This window comes from Ammospiza caudacuta, chromosome Z (assembly GCF_027887145.1).
Source record: "Ammospiza caudacuta isolate bAmmCau1 chromosome Z, bAmmCau1.pri, whole genome shotgun sequence".
Taxonomy (NCBI): domain Eukaryota; kingdom Metazoa; phylum Chordata; class Aves; order Passeriformes; family Passerellidae; genus Ammospiza; species Ammospiza caudacuta.
The window spans coordinates 48,007,440-48,033,754 of NC_080632.1; the positions used below are offsets into that span (position 1 = coordinate 48,007,440).

General features: G+C 36.9%; 1 protein-coding gene across 2 annotated transcripts in view; it reads right to left on the reverse strand.

Moving 5' to 3' along the window:
• Nucleotides 1–9,075: 9,075 nt before the first annotated feature.
• Nucleotides 9,076–26,315, reverse strand: part of SREK1 (splicing regulatory glutamic acid and lysine rich protein 1) — a 35,151-nt gene continuing 17,911 nt past the window's right edge. The window contains exons 7-12 of one of the 2 annotated variants that reach the window (XM_058823244.1): nt 26,015–26,129; nt 23,074–23,193; nt 20,254–20,775; nt 15,175–15,270; nt 14,572–14,707; nt 9,076–13,506 (exon numbers count right to left, since the gene is read on the reverse strand). In XM_058823244.1, the coding sequence (XP_058679227.1) occupies nt 13,354–13,506; nt 14,572–14,707; nt 15,175–15,270; nt 20,254–20,775; nt 23,074–23,193; nt 26,015–26,129 (1,142 nt within the window). In that variant the 3' untranslated portion in view covers nt 9,076–13,353. The remainder of the gene's footprint in view (nt 13,507–14,571; nt 14,708–15,174; nt 15,271–20,253; nt 20,776–23,073; nt 23,194–26,014; nt 26,130–26,315) is intronic. The other variant, XM_058823245.1, reaches the window with a different exon arrangement.

Genomic DNA, 26,315 nt, shown 5'->3' on the forward strand with positions numbered 1-26,315 from the left:
ACCTGAAGCATCTTCATTATTTTCTTTACCATAAAATGAAGTTCCAAATCTTGTTGTACTTCAGTGGAGCCACTAGGACCATATGGGACAGTGAGCTTGTGACAATAGCTATCTCCACTATAGTAACTTTCCTTGGTGAAATAGATTGATTGTATCATAAGATTAGCTATTTCAACACAGTCATCCAGTGGAAAAGTTCATCTTCACACAGCCAAAACCTTTAGGGACTTACATGAAAAATCTTTCAGTAAAGTACCTCTTGCTTGGTATTTTGTTCCAGGGCATTCAGGAGCCATTCAAGGTTTCCACTCTAAGCACAATGTCATTGTAGACATCAGAAAAATTTTCTACTCACTTTGACCAGCTTCAGATCTGATTTTCAGATCCAGTAAGTTCTTCACCAAAAAAAATTACAGCAAAAGTGTCCACCGCTTCAAAGAAGATCTCCAGTTGGTCAAAGCCAGTCACAGAAATTAGTGCAAATCTTTCAAATTAGGAATCTAAAGTTTGCTTATTGATCCATGAAAAACCCCATTAATGCTTTAATTCCAGAACTTTACACCTTTAGTCATTGTAGATAAATAGTGCTGTGTAAGGGAAGATGATAATAAGTTTCATTAACAGTATTGGAGTTGTTACTTGTATGAAATTAAGGCTATTTCCTCCTACAATTGCCCACACATTCAGAAAAACCCATCCAAAATTTGTGATGAGGTGTAACTGCAGATATATTTTCACACTGCAATGACAATAACTATTAAACAGACTTCAGGAGCTGAAACATGTATTTCAAGTACCCATACCTCCCAAGATTGCCTGGAAGAGGAGCCACTAGAATACAGGGGATAAAAGGGTCTTCCTCAATATGCTGTCTATGCAACTCCATCATGTATCTCCACAATGCAAGGAGTCTCGACCATTTTCAGGCTTACAAGAGTTTCTCAGTCATGAACTCTCCAAGCATTAACAGTCTGCACTTATTGTAGAAGACCCAGTTTATTGTTGTTGCCTCAAGTTTAAGGAGTATTTTATAAAAATTGCTTTGTGGAGAAAGAAATTGATCAACTGTATCATAAGCACCAGAGAATCCATAGAAGGATATTTTTAAAAAATTTCTCATTAAAAATGAAGGATGATTGGCATTCACACAAATATTTCCACTCATACCAGGCAGCATGAATGATAGAATTATAGAATAGCCATGGTCACAAAAACTCAGAGAAATTCCACATCCCCACTTCATTGATTCAGTGAGAATCCAAAACAAAACCTAGTTTATTCATTTTCCTTATTTATATTCACTGTCTCTTTACCTGTATCTCTCTATGTCTGTTAAGACCGCCAGGAACAAACCTGTGTTTCACTGTGGGTTATGCATGTACTTTTTCTTAGCACTTAAAATTCCTTCTTGTCCCACAAAGCAATGTGCATTCATAGCTGTTAAATCTTGCAATTGAAACAAGGGGTAAGAGAAGCGCACACTAGAGACTGCACAACTTTGGACAGTCTTTTAAATATCTTTCTTCTTTTTCTGAACTTTAATCTGGTGACTTTGCCTAATTGAATTTAAGAGAATGCAAATGATCCTGCTGTTAGTGGAGCTATTTTTACTGATAATATCAAGTAGTGCTATTGAAATGCTGTTACAGACAATGAAGTCCTGATATATAATCTTTATCAAGTAGTAATAATTTGCCCTTTTCCAGAATAAAATAATTATCCATGCTCATTACTTACAGTATTTCTTTCATTTCTGGCCAAAGAAACTTATTTTTCTGGTGCATACCTTCAATAGTTTTACTCATCCCTGTAAACACCAAATTCTTCTTTTTGTACTCTGAACCTAACAAACCAATACGTATTATTCTGTTATGGAAAAAATATGTATAAAGTAAGCAAGTAGAACCAAACCAAAACCTTGTAAGCAGTTCCAGTACATGAAACATGAAACTCAAGAGACAGATTGGGCTTTTAACCTGGTGATTATCAACTCCACTCTACTAGCCATTGTCTGATATCTTATTACAGACAATTCATATAGCAGAACAGGAGAGTTCTACCCATGGACATTAAATAGAAGGCATAGATGCATTCTACTTTCAGTTATAAAGTTCAAAATATATGTAATTCTTAATTGATCTCATTAGAGCAATATTTGCACAATGGCCATAAACAGTACATTTGGGAGAGTAAGAGATACATATAAAATCCTGGTGTGGAGATTGGAAACAAATTCAAACCTCATCCCATTATGATGTATACTTTGGGAGCAAAGAAAGAACCTTTTATGTGGAGAGAAATAGCAAAGCACATTTACTAAATAGTTTTATGGAGCCAAAAAAGGAGGTTTAGTTGGAATAATGTACCTACTCTGTGATACAAGAGACATACCATGTTCAGGTCTTCAGGTTAGGGAAATATAGATGTCTGTGGTATGTGGTTTTGGTTGGCTCTCCTGTGGAGATTTTTATTTCAGTTAGAATGGTCCTACAACAATTATCTAGCTGTACTCTCTGACCTCTTCAAGCAGTTTAAAAAACAGTGACTGCAGAAGCCTTCTTACACAAATAAACATGTAAGATACTTGATTCCATGTGTTATAGTACTGTTCAAGTGGTTAGTGTAGTGTTCTTAGCATCAATATTCTTAGCTTCAATATAGGTTATATGGAGTGAAATTGCAGATGTGAAAGCTCAGGACCACAAAAGACAAGGTATTTTATAATTAAATTTTTGCTGCTTTTTCACTGTCAGCATCGCTCTGGATGATCACTGTCAGCATTAGTGAGAATTTAGACATGGTGAAAGCTTAGACAACTGTAGACCTGGAAGCACGTCATCACCATGATTTATAGCATGGGATATTATACTGCAAGGTTACAGTACTTTATCATTCTATATTTACATAAAAAGGAAAGTAATACTCAGTCTCTAATACAGCACAAAGCTAGGTTAGTATACATGTATTTTTCTGGTATCCAGAGTAGATGTTTCTTCTTGCATGAGGAGTTTTTATTATTTTTAATTTTTCATATTTTTAATTTAGTGCTTAAAGTCAGACTACACTGCAGTAGTTAGCTCTGAAAATTAATACTGTATCAGACACAAAACAAACAAGGACTCACCCTGGAACAGGAGATTGCAGCAACAACAATACTGTAGAGGCTTATTCTGCATAAGTGAATAATAATGTCTACCAAATATCTACAAATTCCCCCAGAATCTAAGCCTTTAAGCTCAGAGCCTTAACCCTTTTAGCCACTTTTATGGCACAATAGTATCTGCATTTGAGCAGAACTGTCTGGAAAGCAGAGAACACAGGGGCATCCTGTCAACTCAAGTCAACTACAGTTATTGCTACAAAAATTGTCAAATAATGAAGCCCTTCATGAAAGACCTCTGGTTACAGAAGATACTCTTGGCCGAGTGTCACAGGTTCTTGGCTTGCCTGTTTCTCTCACTCAGTGGCACTATGTGTCTGCTGCCTGAATGAGGTTAAATGTGTTCTGGTACAATGTTGATGGAATTTGTATGAACCTGGATAATGAAAATAGTGACACCTTACACCACTCACTTTGAGCACTGTTAGTAGAAGACTGCTAAGACAAATCACTCCATGCCAGTGGTGTTGGGATGGGAATAATCTTATCCTCATACCTATTTCAATTCTACAGCAGAAGCACCAGCTTGATAATAAAACTAAAAACAACCTGCTGTGCTAGAAATGGTCATTTCCATCACCCATCCTCAGAGACCCCTCCAGTGCTTCACAGAATCACAGATCAGTGAGGCTGGAAACGACCTTTAGGATTGAGACCAACTGCAAACTTAATATCGCCAAGCCCACCACTAAACCACATCCTTAAGTGCCTCCTGGGATGGTGGCTTAACCAGTTCCCTGGGTAGTGTGTTCCAAGGCTTGACCACCCTTCCTGTGAAGAAATGTTTCCAGATATTCAATCTAAACCTCCCTTGGTGCAACTTGGGGCCAATCCTCTCATCCTGTCACTTGTTACCTGTGAGAATATGTAGCATCCCATGAACTCTCTCTCCTTAGTCAATCCCCAAGCCCTCAACCCTGGAAACATTAACTACTTACCATAGTCATCCCTCCCAAAGGGAAAAACAGACTCCCCCATGGTCTTGGCGTCACAACTTCCTCTGGTTTCTCATTCCCCTGCCACTGCCTTGGTACCCCTGGTGGCCACTCCCGTTCCCCTGGAGGCCAGGCCCCTCTGCCCAGCCCTCAGCTCTGCCCCCCACCCCTTCCCCTTTATAAACTAACTGCTCCACAGGGTTCATCCTCTTTCCCTGGGTTTGCCTTCAGATACTGTGTTATTCTGCTGGAATAAAACCTTGCAAAAGAGCCTTTCTTGCTTCTGTTGCTGAGCCAGATGCAGTGAGTGTTGAGTGGAGGTTAGACTGCATTGCCTGAATGTTAACTCAGCTTGCCTTTTGACAGGAGAGCCTTGCTGGGGACAAGAGATAGGCAGCAGCGCCTACCACTTTAACACCCAAATTTTAAAGAATATACTGACCCTCATCTCACAGCAACATCCTCTCAGACAGCTGTAGAGAGTGACAAGATCCCTTCTCTGAGCCTCCTTCTCTCCAGCTAAACATCCTCAGCTCCCTAAGCCACCTCTTGTAAGACCTATGCTCTAACTTCCTTCCACAAAGCTTTCCCCAAGCAAATTGGTGGGTTTATTATTTTACCAGAATGAGCCCACTAAGGAACTACTCTAGACTTGTTGAAGTGGCAGACACAGGAAGGACAAAGAAAACTTCTGAAGAATGACGGGCAAAGCTACAACCATCACTGTCAGGAAAACAGATTAAATGGGTCCAGGTCCTTACTGGAGACACTGGAGCCTAGGTAAGCTGGAGTAAACATGCTATTTTACCTGAAAATTTACAGGCTGCAGACAGTTTATCATAGATTTATAGTTTTTCATAGATTGCTAGCACAGAAGTGGATTAGAGAACAATAAAAAAAAACCAGAACAATATGTATTCTCTGGCCTTTCCCAAATAGTAATTTGGGGATGGGCCCAGAGAGTGGTGGCAAATGGTGCTGCATCCAGCTGGGATTCAGTCACCAGCGGTGTCCTCCAGGGATCTGTGTTGGGCTCAGTCCTGTTTACTTTCTTTTCTGATGATTCAAATGAAGGGATTGAGTCTACCACAGCAAATTAGCAGATGACACCAAGCTGGGTGTGAGTGTTGATCCGCTGGAGGGTAGGAGGGCTCTGCAGGGAGACCTGGACAGGCTGGATAGATGGGCTGAGCCCAACAATCTGAGGTTTAACAAGACCAAGTGCCAGGTCCTGCACTTTGGCCACAGCAATTCCCTGCAGAGTTACAGGCTGGGGACAGAGTGACTGGACAGGGGCCAGGCAGAAAGGGACCTGGGGGTGCTGATGACAGCAGCTGAACAGGAGCCAAGGTGTGCCCAGGTGGCCAAGAAGGCCAATGGCATCCTGGCCTGGATCAGCAATGCTGTGGCCAGCAGGGCCAGGGCAGGGATTGTCCCCTTGTGCTGGGCACTGGTGAGGCCACACCTGGAATCCTGTGTCCAGGGCTGGGACCCTCAGTTTAGAGAGGATGTTGAGATACTCAGACATGTCCAGAGAAGGGCAACAGAGCTGTGGAAGGGTGTGGAGCACAAGTCTGAGGAGGAGCAGCTGAGGGAGCTGGGGGTGTTTGGCCTGGAAAAAAAGGAGGCTTAGGGGAGACCTCAGCGCTCCCAACAACTGCCTGCAACGAGGGTGCCATCAGGTGGGGGGTTGGTATCATTCCCAGACAACCACAGCCAGGACACAGCCTCAAGCTCTGCCAGAGGAGTTTATGCCTAGAAAAAATTTCTTCACAGAGTGATTGGGCCATGGAATAGGCTGCTCAGCAAGGTGGTGAAGTCACTGTCCCTCAAGATGTTTAAAAAAAGGCTGGATGTGGCACTCAGTGCCACGGTTTATTTCATAAGATGATGTTAGGTCATAGGTTGATTTCCAAGGTCCTCTTCAACTTACTTGATTCTGCGATTCTGTAATTTTTACCGTTAAACTTTGCTGGTAGTGAGTGGTTCAAGCCAAGGTACTCAGCAATCATTGGCTTTCTTCCAAGTCCTAATTAAATAACCATTCTGGCATTCATTTCACATGTGTGGCTACTGGGTACCATCAGAATTAGAATCCATAGGATGCAATAATGCCTTTTGGCATTACAGCTGTGGTTGCATGTTTAGTATCCGGTGGTTTAGTGGGTTACAGAGTCTTGAAATTATCTTGGCTACTGTGACTTCTGTGTATTATTTTCAAGTGCTACCTACTCACTTTTAGAACGGAAGCTACATGTGTTTCTGCAACTTTTAATTATCACAGCTGTGTCAAAAAAGGTATAATTTCCAATGCCCACACATACTAGGCAAAGACTGCATTGTAGCTTTTCAATATAACAAGGGTGAGAACCTCATTGTTTAAAAAGAAATAGCATTTAGTCACATTGACATTCTAACTACTTGTGCTGGGTCATATGAATGTTCTTCCAATGCTGCAAAGCATTTATTAAAAAATTTAAATGAAATTTACATTGAATGCACTGGCTCAATGAAAACTAACATTACTTTTAAGGATCCCACTATGAAAAAGAATATAAATGTTTCCACTAATAACTAAGAGATTTTGTGAATGTTGAGGAAGTCTCTAGCTCCAAAACCAGTGAAAATAATCCAGTAGACAGATCAGGAATGAGGCTTGACTGCTTTTATGTAGCTCTTGAAAATTATGATCTGGAAGGCTGACACAGCTTCTAATAATTCTTGCCTTTATGATCTTCAGAGATCTCTAGTTGTCTTTCTTGATTACACTCTCCATTTGAAGTTATAAGCTGCTGTTGGAATAGTTACAGATCTGACAGAAGAAAACTATTTTAAAAAGTAGTAGGATTTATATGTTTTATTATCACCTACTGAATTACAACAGTTCTTACAACTATAAATAATTTCCCATGGTAAAAATGATCAAAGGAATCTGATTTACTAGAATGAATTAACTTACCCAATATTGGCTACATTTTTCATTCAGCCATCAAAGCACCACAAATGCCCATTTCTAACACACTCACTGCAATGCAATGACCCAGGTCTAACACTTTCCTCATCAAAAGATTCTGAAGTCCACTTCCAGGTAATTAATTCAGTATTGACACACTGACTGAACAGAGTAGAGTACTCCAAGTTCTGACATAAAATTAGTAGAGTGAATCTTAGGCATTGAGAAGTAAATTTTAGCAGGAAATCATCCAATAAACTGATAGGTAGTTAGTGTCAGAAGCTCTGCTTGAACTCCTGATTTCCACTTTGATATAGTCTTCTATAGATTCACATTTACTAACTTACTGTTTGCAAGTGAAACACTCTCTGGTGAAACTAGTAGTTTCTTGTTCAAAGAAAATCCCCTTGTTAAGAGACGGGATTCAGAAGGCTCTTCTGTAACTAAAGAGTGATGATATATTCAGTTATTTAACCCCTAATCACCTGTCCTGTAACACTCTTGTCAATATCAGTACAACAGACTTAGTTTCAAAGCACTTGACTCTGAAGAAGATAAAGCCTATTACAGAAAAGAAAAAAAAAATAGAGAAAAATTGTCCAGCTATGTGTTGTATCTCATCTAAATTTAGTGGAAGTGAGTTTATGACACCATTAGAACTTTGATTTATGAAAAGAACTATGTATTAGCATTTCACATTTCGTTATGTATACCACTTTCATAGTTGCTTCATTAATGCAAAAATATACTCTACCAACATAGCACAAGTTTGGTTACCTATCAATTAAACTTAGAATACCTACATTATTAACAGAAATATCAAGCTTCGAGAAGGGAAATAGTACCTTTTGCTGCTGTGGTGCTTAGGTTCCTCAGGTATACCTGAATCCAGAGGGTGACGGGTGTGATATGTGTAACAAATTAGACACAGCTGCCGTGTCAGTCCGGAAAATACCAGAAAGGACCTACGGATAGGCTACATAAACTGTGAATGTTAAATTCCTCCCTTGATCTTTCTGGGCCAAATCAATCATTCCTTTGATTGTTATGTAAATGACGGCTTTTCAAAGTAGCAATTTCTAAATGGCCCATGATTTACTCATCAGTGCAGCAGCGCTTCTAAATCGTTGCACTAAGGAAAAAGAACAGAGTAATGATTTCCAAGAAAGCCAGTTAACTGGAAGCCTCATTAAGGCTACCAAGAACTCCATGAAAGGGAGATGAAATTATTCTTTTACCATTGCTGACAAACCCTTCAGGCCAAAAAAGACATTTATAGCCTTTTCAATGGAAAAAGAATAATTCCATTAGCAACTACTACAGAATACACTTCATACACCAAAAATTTCTGATCTCACATCAGATTTAGCACTAGATGAACATAAAAAATGTAACAAAAAATTTTAAAAAGGTGTAAGCTAAAACTCTCCAGAATAGTACAAATAGCTAAAATCTAATTTTTGCTGTCCATGTTCTCCTGTATTAAGCCCGACAATCTTAAAACTGACTTGTCATGACAAAAAAAAAAAATTGCCCTCTTGGATAGTAAGAGTTCACATGTTCAGAAAACAAGTTTAAGGAGGGACATAGCTTCTCAACTGTAGTGTTTGAACCATACAGAATTGAAGTGTTAACAGTGCCATATCCTCAAACTAGAGGGAAAGTATCAGCCTCCACACATTGAGCAGTTTATTAACCTGCATTACATTGAAGACAATACAAAAGAAACCCTCATGCTAACATGCTCATACCTTGCAATAGGACTTACCTACAAATGAGGCAGTCTTGAATTAAAAAGTGTGGTTCTCTTACATTAAAAAAAATCCTTTTGTACAGTGCTTTTAGTTTTCAATATAATTTTAATTACACTTTTCAACATATAAAAATAAAGCTAAACTACAAGCAGAAAACTTGTTTATGTATTAGCAAACAAAATTAAATTTCAGATATTCTTTAGGCTCTAGCACTTAATGATATCTACATATACTCAATTCTCCATACTCCAGTCTCTGGTGAGAAAGCTGCATCTCTCTGAACTGTCTACTGATTTACATGATTTTAGCCATTTATAAATTTCAGCATTTGACACTAAGTCAAATTTTCACTTTCAAAATTATGGTAACATCAAGAGTGACATTTGATTGCTATAAAATGGAAATTACCAAGCAGCATATGTCACAGATAATGATTCAGAATTCACATCTTTAAGACTATTTTACCACTACAATGATATTATCACACTGACATTTACAAAATCCAAGATTATTGTGTCTGGATTTTTTTTTATCCCTCTAACAATACATGAACTCTGATCTTCTTTCACTAAAAGTGATTCAGAGATGCTTCAGACCTAGAAGTAGGCAATATACATACCATTATAGCATTACTATTTGCAAGGGTCACACTCATCAATGAAAAATAAGAACTGGCAATACATATACAATAATTTATAACACACGTAGCAGGACTTATTATCTTTTCCTCAGAACAACAATAAAACTTACTTCCCTAAATTAATAACTATTACAAGATAGCAGTACAAACTAAGAGCAAAAGAGATAAGCTACTACATAACACATCTGAAGAGTTTCAACATAATCTCAGGTTATTGCTTTAAACACTAGTACGCAATGCAAAGCATGCTACAGACTATGAATTTAACTTCCTCTAGGAGCAAACAGCACTGAAGTGTCCACAGTTCATTTCAGAATCCAAGCTGGACATAGGCTGCTGCCAGCCAGATAACATAAGGCTAGTTCAGATGTATCTATCTGAAACTCCCATAAAAACATTAGCAGGTGATTACCTAATAGTCAAAACCCACATCTCACATATTTCCCAAGTATTCTTCAGATACTTCTAGCTTCTAACCAAGTGGTTTTATAATCCCTTATCCCCAATTTCAACATATGAAAACTAAAAATCATTTATATACCATACTATTGGAGTTTGTAAACAAAATTCTATGCCTCATATCTCTAAATCCATTGACTTTGATGAAATCATCTAAATCACAAGCCACCTCTATTTTGAGCTTGACATCCTGTTTGATCCACCAAATTCTCTTCTGCTACCTTCTTTTTTCAGAATGCAATCCAGAACCCTCTTGGAATATAGCTATGGACACTAATGAATATTTATGCTTATGTGCTTTATGTGATCTTAGCAAAATGGCAATATGTAATTACTCACTCTTCTGAGCAATTCACATTTTCAAGTAAGTGCTGATTCAGATTAAACTACATGTAAAACAATATAGCTACCATAAACCACACTTCTCAAAACCTCTACCCAAGTTAATCCCATTTACAAAGTGCAAAACCAGATGATCTGACACAGCAGCTGAGCACACAAGCTTGTTAAAATAATGAATGCAATGGACTTCCCATGGAAGATGAACACATTCAGTGGATGATGCACTCAGTCCTGCAGGAGCAAGCTGAAACTTTATTACTGTGCTATGTTACCAGTTTGTAAGTGAGCTACCCTCCACAGAGATAAGCATTTTATAGACTTAAGAGTTCTCCAGGGGTGGCTTTTTAGGAACACCTGGTAAAATGGACAGATCATGGATAGATAAACTACCTCACAGATCTGCAGAGTATTTACAAAACAAAACCAGAAAATAAAAAGTATCTTGCAAAGTATTTGCAAAAAAATATGACTTGAGGAGGGGTAGAAATGTGTGTTTGGTGGCTGGTTGCTTTGGTTATTTTTTTTCCTCAACAAAAAAACCAACCAACAAAACCAGCTGAACAAAAACCTTAAAAACCCCAAGATACCTTTTGTAAGGGAACCATAATTAATATACAAATAACAATGTGCTGCATACAGCCTCACACAGGTGATAAGCTACTTAGTAAGTTAAGGCTGCCATCCATAAATATTAACTTCCAAAGGCATGTTTCTCAGCTAAGCGTACACAATCCTTTAAATATTTTATAACTGATACATCACAGAATTATGCTATTTCAGGATTAAAAAACTCAAGAAACCAAACTAATACCAGCTAAAACATGATACACTTAAAGAATTCTAGTTCTTCCCAACAGAGAAATTTAGCTTTTCAAAGAAAACATAAATAATACACATACGTTTTCACTAATATCCACATTTAAAATGAAAGAAGCTCTATGAGTAAATCCAGATGGTCTAAAAATAATCCTTTAATAAATATGTACCAGCAGAAACATCCCTCTAAAATACTTACTTTATTAGTGAAATGGTACCAAAGATAACAAGTATACAAACAATCTCTTTGCTCTATGCTACTTACACATCATAAATAAGACAGCTGTTGTTGCAAGACACAATCTTTCACAGTCTTCCTGTAAGCATACAATTTTTTATTCTTTTATCAGAATTAGCTGTTTACCAGCCAACAGCATGTGGCTTAAACATCACAAAAATGGCTGTTCTATACTTTACATGGTAAAGCATTTTCTGTTGTCTTAAATGTACACAGTGGCAAGAACATTAAATCTTATAGAAAATGAGTGATTAAGCAGCTTCACAATCAAACTGGATTTCATTACCTTAGGAGTTGGGCAAAGTTTTCATTCCTATAATATGCTTCCCTTCCACTGCAAAAACTAACTATGCAAAGGAAAAGTAAAATAAGTAGAAAGCAAATAGCCAATACACTTAGTTTTTTATTTTAACTGAATGAAATAACACTTCCTATGAGGTAAGGCAATTAATAATTTGATTGCATTAAGTTGTAGTAAAAATAATCTATGCAATTTTAGCTATAATTACATCTTTAAAGTGTAACTTATCAGAAATCTCATATAACCAATTAAATTACTTCAAAGAACAAAAGCTATGTTTTGCCAAGACAAAACCACTTGTTTTCTCATTCTCTTCTTGCATGCTTTCTCCACAAAAAATGATAAAAGAATATCTACTATGTAAGCCCTGTGAAATTAGAACCTTCTTCCTCAAAGTATTTATCCCCCATTTCTTAGCATGACATTCCTTTTACATTGCCCAACAGGTATCAGCGAAAATAACAGAGAGGTAACAATTAAGGCCATCCAAATGTATGTTATATGTCTTAAGAGCTTTCTTTGATGCAGGTGATCAGAGCACACTTTGTATTCAGCTACTACTTTTGTACAGTGGTGGTCCCCAAATTACATCTTTTCTCTTATTTATAAATCTCTTCTAAGAATAAAAAATAAAAGTAAAATGGAGCTTCACTATTTTAACAAGTGAATCAAACAACCATTCTGGCAAGTCACTTGCATTTTCGTCTACAGTATGGTGGTGGCAAAGTAGCAAGAGAGATCATATAAGATTTAACTAAAAATGTGTAACAGCACATATACATTTCTAGAAAATACCACATTTTAAGAAGGCACTAAAGCTTCTGCTTGTGCTCCCATATTTTTTCAACAAAAAGGAAAAATTAATTTTCTTAATGGCACCTGTACTATTTTCAGCTGAACAGACACACTGCAGTACATTGCAAAACAAAGCTATAAGTTCTGGTATAATCATAGAGATGTGCTCACTTCTCTAAGGACAAAGAAAACAACAAAACAACCCCAAAATAACCCTGTAAGCTAACCTAATATCTATAACATGGCAATGTTCCTTCTAGGAACAGAAAAAGCACATGCATTGCTCAAATACTTTAAAGAAATATTAATTTCAGGGATATTAGTAAGAAATTATTTCAAATAATAAACCCTAAGAATCTCAAGCAGTGAGCAAATGAAAAACATACTAATCTGTGAGTATTTAACATAAGAACAGTAAAACCATGTTTATGCTTAAACCCCCTTTCCCTACAGTTGTCATTTACAAGGAAAGGAAGTGCGTATATTTATGCACCATTTTCAAGCACATCAAACAGCACACATTGAAGTTTTTGTGGATTTTTTAACCTACAGGGCAAAACAATACAAAAGTCATCAACAAGCAGTATTTTAAACAACCTTCAATGCATATCTTCAGCTTTTTTTGGGAAGTACAGGTTTACACCTTTCAGTTTCTAGTTATTTGTAACAGCTTATAGCAAAACTTAACATAAATCATTTTACAAGTACAGCCATCATGGAAATGCATGGATTTTCAGAGATGAATAGTTCTGATGGCATCTGCCTTTTCATGGTATTAACTACTGGTCGGTGCCCTGTTGCTATACAGCAAGAAGACAACAAAGCTATCACATGAACTGGAGGAGCTACTAGTACTATCAACACGTTCAGGTTGATTGCTTTGACATTTTCTTCCTCGTTCTGGGAAATAAAATGCTTTGGATTTCATTCCTTAGTTGAATTACAAGTCCATTCTTTGCTTTAAACCTTTTCCATTTTAATTGAGAGATTTTCTTCGTTTGGTTGACAATTTCCGTTCTGTTGTAGCTTGACTTCATCTGTCCTTTGTGTATCTCTGTTGTCTACTTCCTTGTCAGTTTCTGAATTCTGATCTTCGTTATTGTTATCTTTGTCCTACCAAAGATAAAATTATTTGACAACAAAATAATATTCTTAGCATTACAGGCTATAACTTAAACCAACTCTCATTAATTTTATTGTTTAAATTTTTACATGTGTATCTTGTGTCTGCAAATTTTAAAATAGAGGTGTGAGCTTCTTTGCCCCACCACTTTTTTTTAAAATACACTTTCTTTTCATATGGCTGAAGTTCGGCACTTGTAACAACCCATCACCCAAGAAATTATGCCACAGAATGATCTGTCTTTATTAACTAAAATAAACTCATATATAAAGTTACAGAACAAGTAGCATCATGGAAAGTATGAGAAGCAGTTCCCGAAATTTCACTAACATTTTTTCAGTAGAACGGGACTGCATTTTTTCTCTCATTTTTTGTCAGGTATCTGATGCATTTTTAGAGTTCTTGGGTAAGATACTTCCTCAAGCATTTGAACAGTCACCTAAACCAGCTGTGTTGTAGTAGCTGAGTAACTCTGAGCACAACTAACTACTCTTTAAAGGTGTGCTGCTATTTAAATACTAAGAGTAAACAATCTGAAGATATTTCTATTTCTTTTCTTAATTGCAGTACTTTCTATTTTGTAGGGGAAATCCTATACCACTCTTCCGCAACTCTTCAACTTTACTGCTAGAGAATCCAATGCACAGACCAGGACCAATTCAATGAGTTTATTTTAGAAGTAATCTTTTCAGTTTCACAGTCAAGCCACCCCTGAATACTGCTTGTTAGTCAATAGTCTGCCTGCTCCTCAAAGTAGCAAGCCAAGCAAGTCCTAACATAGGGCACACAACACAAAAGAGAAACAAGGTGTTTCTGTAACCCAAGCAGATGAACTCCTACAGGTCAACTGAAGATCAGATATGTACACTTAAACTGGCTTATTAACGCCAACTAGCTAATAGTGAACTCAAGCAGCACTAATTTGGTAAGGAACAGAAGAAAGAGAAGAAATTAGTAAAATGAGAAAAAGCGGAGAGAGTATTTCAGTAATGGCTTCACTGCAGTACATTGCAATACCACTTCATTTTGTTGATCACTTGGTCACACAAACTTACCTTCAAAGTAGTGGTGCTTTTGTCAGATTTCTCCTTTCCGTCTTTTTCTTTACTACTTTTTTTCTTAGAAGTAGAGCGTTCTCTTTCTCTTCTTTCATTATTTGTATCTCTTTCTCTTTTTTTTTCTTTCTTGTTTCTGTTTCAGAAATTTTTTATTCAAATTAGGATTTGATCCAACTACAAGAAAAAGCATTTGACTGCAAACTAAACACCCAGCACGGACTTTCAAAAAACCTCCCAAAATTTAACCAAAAATCCCTTTGCAAAGAATACAGCATTTTTTTTGGCTGAGGAGAGCTAAACATGATATGACCACCACACACTGTATCTGCAAAGCAAAAAGCAATTTAATCTGTACCAGCTGAAAGAAATTTTATTGATTTGAAGAAATCTGCAATGCTGATTGATTTGAAATTATGCCACTGAAAGAACACAAGAGCTCAAATTGGTTAAAATTTTGACTTAGTTTTAAATTAAAACTGAATCATACTGACCAACTGAAATAATCTGAAATCATTAGTGCAGAGGCAGTAAAACAGTGAAATTAATACCAATTCTTCCATCTTTACTAATCATTAACTTCTGCGTTTACATCAAACTGACCTTCTTGGAGAAGGAGTTCGTGAAGACTTTCTTTTTGCTGTTTTTGATGTTTTAGGAGATTTGGAGGGACTTCTGCTCTTCCTCTTACGCCTTTCTCTATGGGACCAAGAAATTCAGTATCATCAAAACCCAAAGATAATAAATTCAAAGGAGATAAAAAGAGAAAGTTCTTACAATGATCTAAACATATCTACTGAATTTGTCAGTCTATATTACCAACAAAATATTAACTGTACAAACAAAAAAAAAAATTGTATGGTTCAGTTTAGTGGTAAAGGCAAGGCCAATGTAGGAAAAAAGATTCACCCTTTAATTTTTTTTTTTTAAATTCTTATATGCTTGATAACAATGAAAACACAGTGAAGTCAGTAACACTGTATCAGTTAAGAGTTTCTTCAGTCAGGAACGTAACTCAATTAAATGAGGAGCCATATTAAGACAAAACGTATAACTTGAGCAACATGAAATTCAGAAGGTAACATTACAATCTGAAGATCACTGCAACTTCAGTAAATGGATAAGCTAGAATTAGTTGGTTTGGAAGAAAACAGTGCAACGTGAAGCCCAAGCTGTTGTCAAAGTCAGAATAAATAAAATCTATTGTTTCTCTAGTAGTCCTTGCTTAGCAAACAGAATGTCATCATTCTGTAACACAGGGAAGAGCTTGAAGTGTTTTACAAAGCAACTGTTATACATAGATAAATGGAGTTTCTCAAGTTGCCATTATGGAGTCTGATCTTGAATACAACAAACCATTAAATAACTGGCCATTTATACTGAGGAACATGTTAAATTAAAGCAAAAAGACTGAATCAGTACAACTTCATTTAACATAAACACAGAGGCCAGTAAATAAGACTACTTTTTTCCTGTCAACTCTTTGTAAAGCAGGAAAAGCAGACTGGAAGAACAACTAAAGAAAAAAAGTAAAGTTTAAAACTTCTAGATACAGCACATTTATTTTTAAACAAAATAGCTTTTGCAATTTGTGAATATTTAAATCTTCAATATCTAGAAAAGGCAAGAAATCAACACTTATTAGATAAGTAACAAAAGGACACTTAAATTACAGTCAGTATCACAATATGGACTGATACTCTGACCTATCAGTACCAATCCATACAGTGATACTCCATATAGCATCTACTGTGACTGTCCTGATTTCAGCCAGGATAACTCTCCTTCTAGTAACTGAACAGTGCTGTGTTTTGGATTCAATATGAGAATGAAGTTGATAATACACTGATGTTTTAGTTGCTACTTATCCTAAAATAAAGGACATTGTTTCCCATGCTCTGCCAGCAAGACACTGTGAGGAAGCATGGCCAGGAGAGCCAACCCCATGGTCAAAGGTCAGTGAGGGGTGAGTGGTTGTGTAGTGCATCACTTGCTTCTCTTGGACTTTATCCCTCTCTGTCCTCTCCATTATAATTATTAGTTAGTATAATTTATTTTTTTTTTGCAATTACTAACATGTTCTTTCCTAAACTCTCAAAACAGAGCCTGGCAGAGCACGACAAAGTTGAACAAGGAAGAGACTGGTGAGGAAGCAAAAGAAGTCAAAAAAGAACTGTCATGGTTTAACCCCAGATGACAACTAAATCCTGAGTGGCATTTGCTCATTCTCTGCCTTCTTTTGCCCCCTTTGCCCATCAACCTCCATAGCTCCACCCCACCAGGGGAGGAGAATAAGCAGGAGAAAAAGGAAAACTCCAGCACTGTACCAGCTGCTAGAAGAAATTTAACTCTCTTTCAATCAAAACCAATAGAGTGACCTCCTGAAGCTGCACAGGACAAGATTTCCAAAGTATTTTGTTCAGCAAGCTTTTAACTTATCTTTAATAAACTAAAAATATAAAATAGCCTCAAATTAATGTAGTAAATCTCAGTCACTAATCAGCTGTTCACTAGTTAACATGCATTTTGAACATCTCCACATTGATCATCACCTTTATTTAATTGAGGACACCGAAAATTGATTATTCTCTCAGTGCTGTTACTTCAGCTATACTGAATATATTCTCACTTAATTTTGCTTTCTAGCATACGTACCTGCAAATCAAGTACTTCAGCAATTGTGTCAGAAGTAGAAACTGCTTATTCAATTAGTTTTGTTTGCAGTTTCTGCTCTTCTTATTTCAAGCTGAAGAATCATAACCGTCTCTCACTGCATCTGATCCCATCTCTATTACATTTGCACATAAAGATTTTTGTGCACCCATTTAATTAAATGCCTTACACAATACCAACAGCAAAATTTAAGAAAACCAAGTTCTGAATACTTTTATAGTGATCCTGTGTCTCTTAATTATAAATGGAAATAAAATTCTGCATGTCATCTGGTGCTACTGGCTCCGCTAGCCTGTAAGACAGCTCCTTTTCCAATTGATTTCACTTCCCCGGGTCTTTCTTTTTTCACAAATAACCATCTTATTTCCAGTACCTGTGACCACAGCAAGTCAGCAAAGCAAGGTCAGCTGTCATATAGTTCTTAGAAGGTCCTGTAAGTCCTATTCCACCTTCATCTCTTCTCCAAAAAGTTGACTATTTGCCCAATATTTTATGTTTACACTTATATTTCACATTTTGCATGATCAGCAGTCAACTGCTGTACTGAAATTCAGGCAACTGAAATACCTATCTGTTGAATGATCTTCACTGGAAAGGTCTGCAATCATTTCAACTATGCAATGTCCACCACCAAACACCCCTCATGTAACCCAACCTACTCAGAATTGCTTGTCAGAGAGCAATGACATTACTGAGGTTGGAAGAAGCCTCTGAAGATCACTAAGTCCAAACGATCCCTTCCCCACCTTACAAGAGGGTCAATCAGAGTACATTATTCAGGGCCATATCCAGTCAGATTTTTGGTTGGAATAGACAATCCCTTAAGGTAACTGGTTCCAGTCTGCCAAGCAAAACCATAATTTCAACACTAGAAAAAAAACCCCTTTATTTCCCATAGCTCAATATGTGCCTGTCACCTCTTAATTGTCACAGTCCTCTGCTGGCTGTCTTCATGCTCTTATCAGATATTCATATATATTGGTGAGATGCTCCTCAGCTTTCTCTTTTCCAGGCTAAATAATCCCAGATTCCTCAGTATTCCCCTGTATGAAGGAAGCTACAAGTCCTTTACCAGCTTCACAGCCCTTCACTGGACTCACTCCAGTACATCAGAACGTGTCTTGTAATGGGAAGCCCAGAAAAAGATTCTAAATCTGTCCTTACCAGAGGAGAGAGGGAAAGAATTACCTCTCTTTACCTACTCACAACATTGCAGGTTTCCTTGATTGCAAGGACCTGGCAGCCAGCAAGTCCCCATGCCATATTGGTGCAACGGCATTATTCCTGCCTGGGTGTAGGACTTGTCCTTTCTCTTTGTTCAAGTCCATGAGATGACTATTAGTCCATTTCTCCCATCTGCTAAAGTTTCTCTAATGGCAGATCAGCCTCCCCGCACAGCTGGTTCTTTGTTGTTTGCAAAGCTAGAGAGGATGCACTCTGTCCCACTGTCTAAGCTCCTGATAACAACATTCACCAGTATTGGCCTCTGCACTGATGCTCCAAGGACAGTTATATCTGAAAAAAAAAACTGTAAATCCATAATAAAAAGTGTCCAGCTTCAAAAAGACACTACCCTTGTTTAACAATATCTGTATTATATCAAAGAAAAGTTTTATACTTTGACTGCACTAGAAGAAACACATTAATTTTCTTAAGAATTCCTTACTCAAGTACATGACATTGGAGCCTTCCCACAGCACTTTCTTAACTAGTAAGATTCCTAAGGGGGAGCAAAATTATTGCAAACCAGAACATGAGTTTTTGGTAACACCCATCTAACTACACCTACTATTTGGCAGTGGAGCCTGGTTTTCCACCAAGGTTCCTATATAAGATACATATTGTGAAACTCTTACATATTTTTATGCATTCATCCAATTCAAAACTCTGAGGCCTATGGATTGAAACAAATGGTTTCAAAGCTGACAGAAGTATCTCTATGTGGGTCTTCCACTCATTTAAATAGGAAGCTGCATATGCTTAATGAAGAAACAATATTTTGCCATAAACCTCATGACACAAACACAATGTTCAGAAACCATTACACCCTTTTTTTGCCTTCCATGAACCCTGAACTAATGAATTTCGAGGACTAGAGGAGCTCTGCTTTTGTCTAGTGAAACTATTACAATAGGTAGAACTTGTCCAATTTGTTCAGCATTTCATTCTCTCAAGGTTACAGATATAGTTTGCTGTTTAAATCTGGTACAATACTACTGAACTCCCTAATTTCTGATGTAATAGTGGGGACTTAATCCACCAATGCTTCTAAACTTAACTTAGCTGCTTTTAGAATATGCCTGAGCTTGCTTACAGAGATTGTTTATAATCTCACAGCCTTCTTCTGCTGTAACAAATTTATCCAAGACTTCCCGCTAGTTAAGCTCCCCTCAGAGCCAAAACCAACCGCCACATCAACTTTGTTTTCCTGCTTATTGTCAGCAGTGTAAAGGAATGTTACTTTTAACTTACACCTGGCCATCAGATAAACAATGTATCTGTCTCTCCCAAGGCTAGCCAGCCAACCTACATGCTTGCTTCCTGCAGTTCAGCCATCCAGTCAAAGAGCGGCAGTATTAGAAAACAACTGTTTGCAAGATCTACAGACCAAAATGCTGTAGTAAGTAAGTAATGAAAGAACTATGTAACAGCGACTCAAACTTTCATCAGGGCAAAGACAATGCATGTGATGCTGGTCAGAACTTTTGGCTGTCTGTAACATACATACACATACAAAAATAATCTCATTACTGTCCACAAAGTTTATACAATATGGTTATGCAAAAGTCAAGCACCAGCAGCCCAACAAGAAACGCTGTTATATCAGGCATCATATAGAGCTTCTTATAACAGATGTTACTTGAAAGGAAAATCTACAAAACAGAAATAATACAAATTTATTTAGTAAGAGCTATGGTGACATCAATACATAAAAGTTAGGATGGTGTCTCACTGATCTGAAAAGTCAAAAAAAAAAAAAAAAACAAGCATGAAAAATTCTAAACAAACCTGCTGGAGCTACGAGATCTTCTTGAAGAGCTATAGCTTCTTGGGGGTGTTCTGGATCTCTTATCTTTCTTCTTTTTATCATCTCTCTCTTTTTCTCGCTCCTTCTCCTTATCCCCATCCTTTTCTTTGTCTCTGTCCTTTTCTTTGTCCCCTCCTTTGTCCTTATCTCCCTCCTTGTCCTTAATCTTCTCTCTGTCCTTCTCTCCTTCTTTCTCAGTATCTTCTTTTTCTTTGTTATGATCTACCTCTTCCTTGTCTTTTTCCTTCTCTTTATCTTTTTCCTTTTCCTTGTCCCTATCTTTATCCTTGTCCCTTTCCCTGTCTTTGTCTCGGGCTCTCTCTCTATCTTTGCTTCGCTCTTTATCTCTCTCCTTGTCCTTCTCCCTATTTCTCTCTTTATCTCGCTCTCTTTCCCTATCTTTGTCTCGATCCCTATCCTTCTCCTTGTCTCGGTCTCTGTCTTTCTCTTTTTCTTTGGCCTTTTCTTTTTCTTTGATCTTTTCTTTGTCTCTTTTCTTGTCCCTGTGAAAAGCCAAACACAAACCCATTAATTCATCTTTGAACTTTCCAATTAAAATTATAACTAACTTTTAAATATACATCAAGATAAAGTGCACATCTCTGTTAAAAAATAGTAATTCTTCAATATTTTAATTTTTCACCCCTGTTCACAGTAAGAGAAAGCTATATATAGCTAGGAAATAAACAGCTATATACAGCTAGGAAAAATTTGGAATCCAAACTGGAGGAGTGGAAGCCAAAACCAAACCAAACTACTATCTTCCAAGTGATGCTACTATCATCACTTTGGAGAGAATGTGTCCGTTCACCTCAGTTATGTATAATTATACATACATATATATATGTATGTATAATTATACATACATGTATTTTCTGTATTTTGTCAGGAGTGAGACAAACTCTACAATCTGTAAATCCACTCTTTACTAAAAATGTATCCACATAAAATGGCCTTCAGATTAATCATTGCCAAATGAATAATGACAGCTAAGTGACAGAAGTCTTCATATTCTACAGTTTTCTCTCACACAGATATCCTTTAACTGCTTGGCAATCCAACACCACTTAATACATAGAAATAAAAAGAAAACATGGACAAAATGTCACCAGATTACCTTACAAGGCAAATGTAAGATCAAAAATTAATCAAGACAATTCAACCATCTGTAATGTCACTAGGAATCTGAGAATTACTAAAAAACGCTAATACAGTAAAAACAGAAGAAAGGAAAATAGCTTCTTTGGGACAGGAAGTATGATAGATGTTCATTAAAAGGATAGTGAGGAAAATTCCATCTGATGTTCAAGTTATCAAGTCAAACAAAAACTAATTAGCTAACAACTTTGGTTGGTTAATAACAACATTTTAGTACAGGACTTTGAAAATGCAAGACTACATCTTTTCCCTCTAGTACAGAGACACATAATGAAAGAACAATTGTTCGGAGAGAGAAACAGGAGAAAGAGGTAGAGGAAAAATTGATTAGCATGCCTTATTGTGTCAAGAAGAACCAGACTGACAGAAGTTACCTGATATTGGTATCTATTCTAGATTTTTACAGACTCTAAAAGAGACTCCTTCACACATGAAAGATCCAGAGCACTCAAACTTTCCTCCAACTGAAGTGATGTTTGGCTGTATCTCCTCCTCAACTGCAAATTAACAGCAGATTGTTGTATGCTCTACAGACTGACAACTTTGATTCCCATCAGGTTCTGTCAAGTACTTCATTAGAAGTCTCAGAGATGGAATGTAACATCATAAAGATGAAACAGCACAGAGTCCCGATAATACCAGCATTACAGCCTCCCAAGAAATGTCTTCTAGTTAATTTATAAGAGATTTCACTGAACTCCACCCTTCCAGTGAGCAGACTCAAGAAGCTCCAGAAAGCAGAAACAGAGAATAAAAAGGATCCATAATAAAACTCAGTCAGCTATGCAATCTAGTTTTGTTTCCACACAGGCCCACACATTTGCAGCTCTCTTGCCCACAAAACTTACCTCCTACAACGAGAGGCAGCTGCACAACCTAAGTACAAATCTCCCTTTAAATAAATCAGGGGAATTACAGAAATGAAACCAAGAACACACCAAGACTTCTATTCATGAAGCTATTTACACAGGCACTTTTGGTTTGAGCTTAATTCACTACTTCATCCCTACAAAAATTACACTATGATCTTGTTTAAATGTCACAGTCTAATAATTAGATTATGAGACATAAAAACTAATAAACTAGATAAATACACACATACACACATCCTGAAACATATATATGTCATACAATCAACATATGCATTTGTTCCTGCTGTTAATATGAGAAAAGTCAAAGATGAAAATAAAAGGTTATGCACAAGAACTTTATACACGTTCTCACAATACAGGATCAAGGTCAGACTGAATTCAACCTTCTCAACAGATACATATCAAACAAGCCCTATCAATTTTTTAGTGGGTTCACAAGCTACACAGGATATTCCTTAATTATTGGTTGTAGTCTGACAAAATTTTCTTTTCAGTCAGCTTCAATGTCAGTACAAATGTAGATGAGACTATCGAAGTTCAAGTGCCTCAGCGTGATCATTTAACCCCTGGAGGCACCCTACAGGCTACAAGAAAGATAGTTAACTATCACAGTCAAGACCACTATACTCAGTATTAAAATTTACTTTCTGTCTTGTTGTCCCACAGATGAAGTTCCACTCTTTATGGTAACCTAAAAGGTTTGTTAATTTTTATTTTTTTTCAAAAACTGTATTTTGAGCTGACAATACCATGTTGTGGAACAGAACTCACCGAGAACGAGAACGGCTTCTTGATTTCCTTCTTTCTGTAGATCTAGACCGTTTTTTCAGAGGACTTCGGGATCTGCGTCTGTCCTTGTGTCTTGAGAGAGATCTATTGCCAGATCTACTTCTAAATGAAGAATACCAGAAGAAAAATAATTTAATATGGAAACTTCAAACAAATTAAGTCAACCAACAACACAACAGTATACATTTGTTGTGTCACCACAAATTCTTATCTGACACCTTCAAGAATGACACCGTAATAACATACTGTCAGCAAATGTTTTTGTAAACATGGATACTTTATGCTTCACCATATGTAACATGCTGCGCTTTGAAGCCATTTAAGTTATACCAGTGTTTCGTAATAATCTCCACGAATCCAGAAAACAGAAGTTACTACAATTTACAACAGCTGTCTTCACAAAATGACACTGCATAAAATCTGATTGGCAATTTGCAGCAGATTGTAATAATAAATTACATTTAATTTCCTTTCCAGGCCCAGGCACTTACTGAAGTCTGAGTCATCAAAGAAAGGACTTTGGCTGCAACAATCTCTTCTTGCTCTGTTATCCATCCTTGTAATTTAAATTCATAAAGTCAAGTAACCCTTCCACATAAAAGGATCTGTTAGCATGGATTTCAGTTGTAATTAAAGTGTAGATACTCTGATTTTTAAAAAAAGTCTTATGCAGATTTGATGAACAGCACTTGAAATTGTTTTCCCAAAATACTCCCTAATTTCTGGAAGACCCTTTTCCCCAGGGAAACAAAAATAAAAAGCTGTATTTGCATGTTAAGTTTCAGAAAACCACATCACTGGCTTCACTTCGCTTCACAAGGCACCACAAAGTTTAAATTACCAGAGAGAGAAGGATCACATATATTACTGAATAAAACCAGAAGAACTGTGAAGTACAAAAAGTAACAACCGCACCTTCCTTCCACAGCTCAAGACACAGAGTTGAATGATGCCTCAGGATTTTAGCTGTTATATTTTTCATACATTTGTAATCCTGCAATTCCTTAGTTAAATAACTCCATATAGAGTGTTAGCTACTGTTCTCCCATTTTGATCAGACAAAGCAACTACTCTCCAGGCCTGAGAGTCAAGGACACTTTACTTTCTCAGGCCCCGAGAAATGTAAACAAGAGTGAGTTAGGGGGAAAGCAAACTTGGGGTAAATTACTTCATTACTTGAAGCTGTAATTGAAAGATTAATCCCCAATATGCAAATAAACCAAACTTATAAAAGTGTGAAAACCAATGACCTGCTTTGGGTCCACTTTGGGTGTAGCCCCTAGGGAGGGCTTTGTCTGCCCTAAGTGTATGTCGAGGTCCTTCAATAAATGTAACTGCTTTTTATTCCCTTAAGTTTGTCTGGCCTCTGTTTTTAGGTAGTTCCAAATGGCATCAGTAAAATATACCAAGAAGAGAGAATACCATTTTTTAGCTACAGCTTTGTTCTCCTTATCAGCAGAGAAATACAAATCACCTGCAATTTATTGCACTGCAAATTATGTGAATCAAAGCATAACCTTCAATAAATTTTATGTCACGGAGATGAAAAGGATGTTATATAAAACAGTGAAACAGGGAAGCAGTAAGGATAGATTATTTTTATGGATGAAGCTGCTTCAACAAGTCAGATTGGCTTTTTTTCAGCATGTTCTCAAAAGTGGCAGTGGCAATATTACACAATTTAACATAACATAGTAAAATATAATAATTATCATTTGTTTAAGGAACAGGTTTTCCACATTTAAAGCAAGAAAAGCTTATCTTCTAGAATTTCATTTGGTTTGTGCCAATACAAGATAATACTGAAATGACTGCACTGTTGAACAAAAACCAGTTTGTTTTTCAGTTATGCCTTCAGTTATGGACATAGCAGAGAAGCAAGCAATAAGGAAGTGACCAAAGGGTCCTTCCTGCATTAAAAAGGCACCTGACATTTTGAAGTCACTAGAGAACACCTGCTGTGGTTCCCTACTGTTGCAAAATTGAAGACTGCACTTGTATCACATTTACTTGATAGTATAATTGATGATAACCCCCTCTCACCAGATTTTCTGAATTTAAAAGTATCCTAGCAGTCTTGTTTGAAGACATGAATGAAAGGATGTCTCAGAGCTGCTGCTGCAATATGGACAACATCCACCTTTTAAAAGTGAAAGCAATCAAATAACAATCCAAATTTTGGTATTTTTTTCATCCTTAACACAGCCAAATATCTTTAAATTTATTTACCTAGGTTCTCAGAATATACTCCTGACACTGAAAGAATCTGGACCGTTTTGGGAAGCCTTTATAATTCTCACAGAACAAGCCTGTTTCATTCACAGAGAAAAATCCTAATCTTCAAGAATTATCTGATAATTTTCTTTTTCAGAACTGAATAAATTTAGCAAAGCAAACAAAACCTGAAAAATGAGAAACTGCCCCTGAAGCCTTTTCCATATGCTTTTTAAAAACATTTAGAGGACAAAATTAACTCAATGCTTAGAAGTTGAGAACAATACCAAAACCAGTCAAAAAACCAGCCAACCCATCTGCTCAGGTGTTACCAGTAAGTTATATGCTTCATACACAAAATGCAGGTTTCTCTCTAAAATACAGGTCACAAAATGTTATTTGGCTACACAGTCTAATGCACAAAAACATAAAATGTACAAAAACCCACAGAACTCATTTTACATTACACAGGAAGTACCTTCTAGAATGTTTAAACTGAAAGTAATCCTATAAACATTCAGGGTTTAGAGGAAAACAGTATCTACTCAGAGAAAATTTCTGGTTATGCTGATCTTCTGGGTGCAAGTTAATTATCTTTACAGCAACACTTGTCTATAACTAAAAAATATCAGTAACCAGCACCTTGCAAAAAATCCCAACATGATCTTCCAAAAAATCCCAATATGTCTGAAACAAAAAGCATACCTACCTGTGTTTTGAGTGTGATCTTTTCCTTCTAGATCGGGATTTTGAGCTAGACCTGGATTCTGAACGAGAATGGGAACGAGATCGACCGCCTTTTCTTTCACTGCTCTTTCCAGACTCTGAGAGGAAAAAACCACTTTGCAGTGTAAGCTCAGAACATTTAAAGATCCCAGTTAACAATCTGGCACAAGTGGAATGTACCACATATATTGCAAGGGGCCTACTCTCTGCACATCTTCCTCCTTTGCAAATATCCTTCAGAAACATCCAAGAAAGTCATTGCATATACTCGTTGAGTGCAGCCA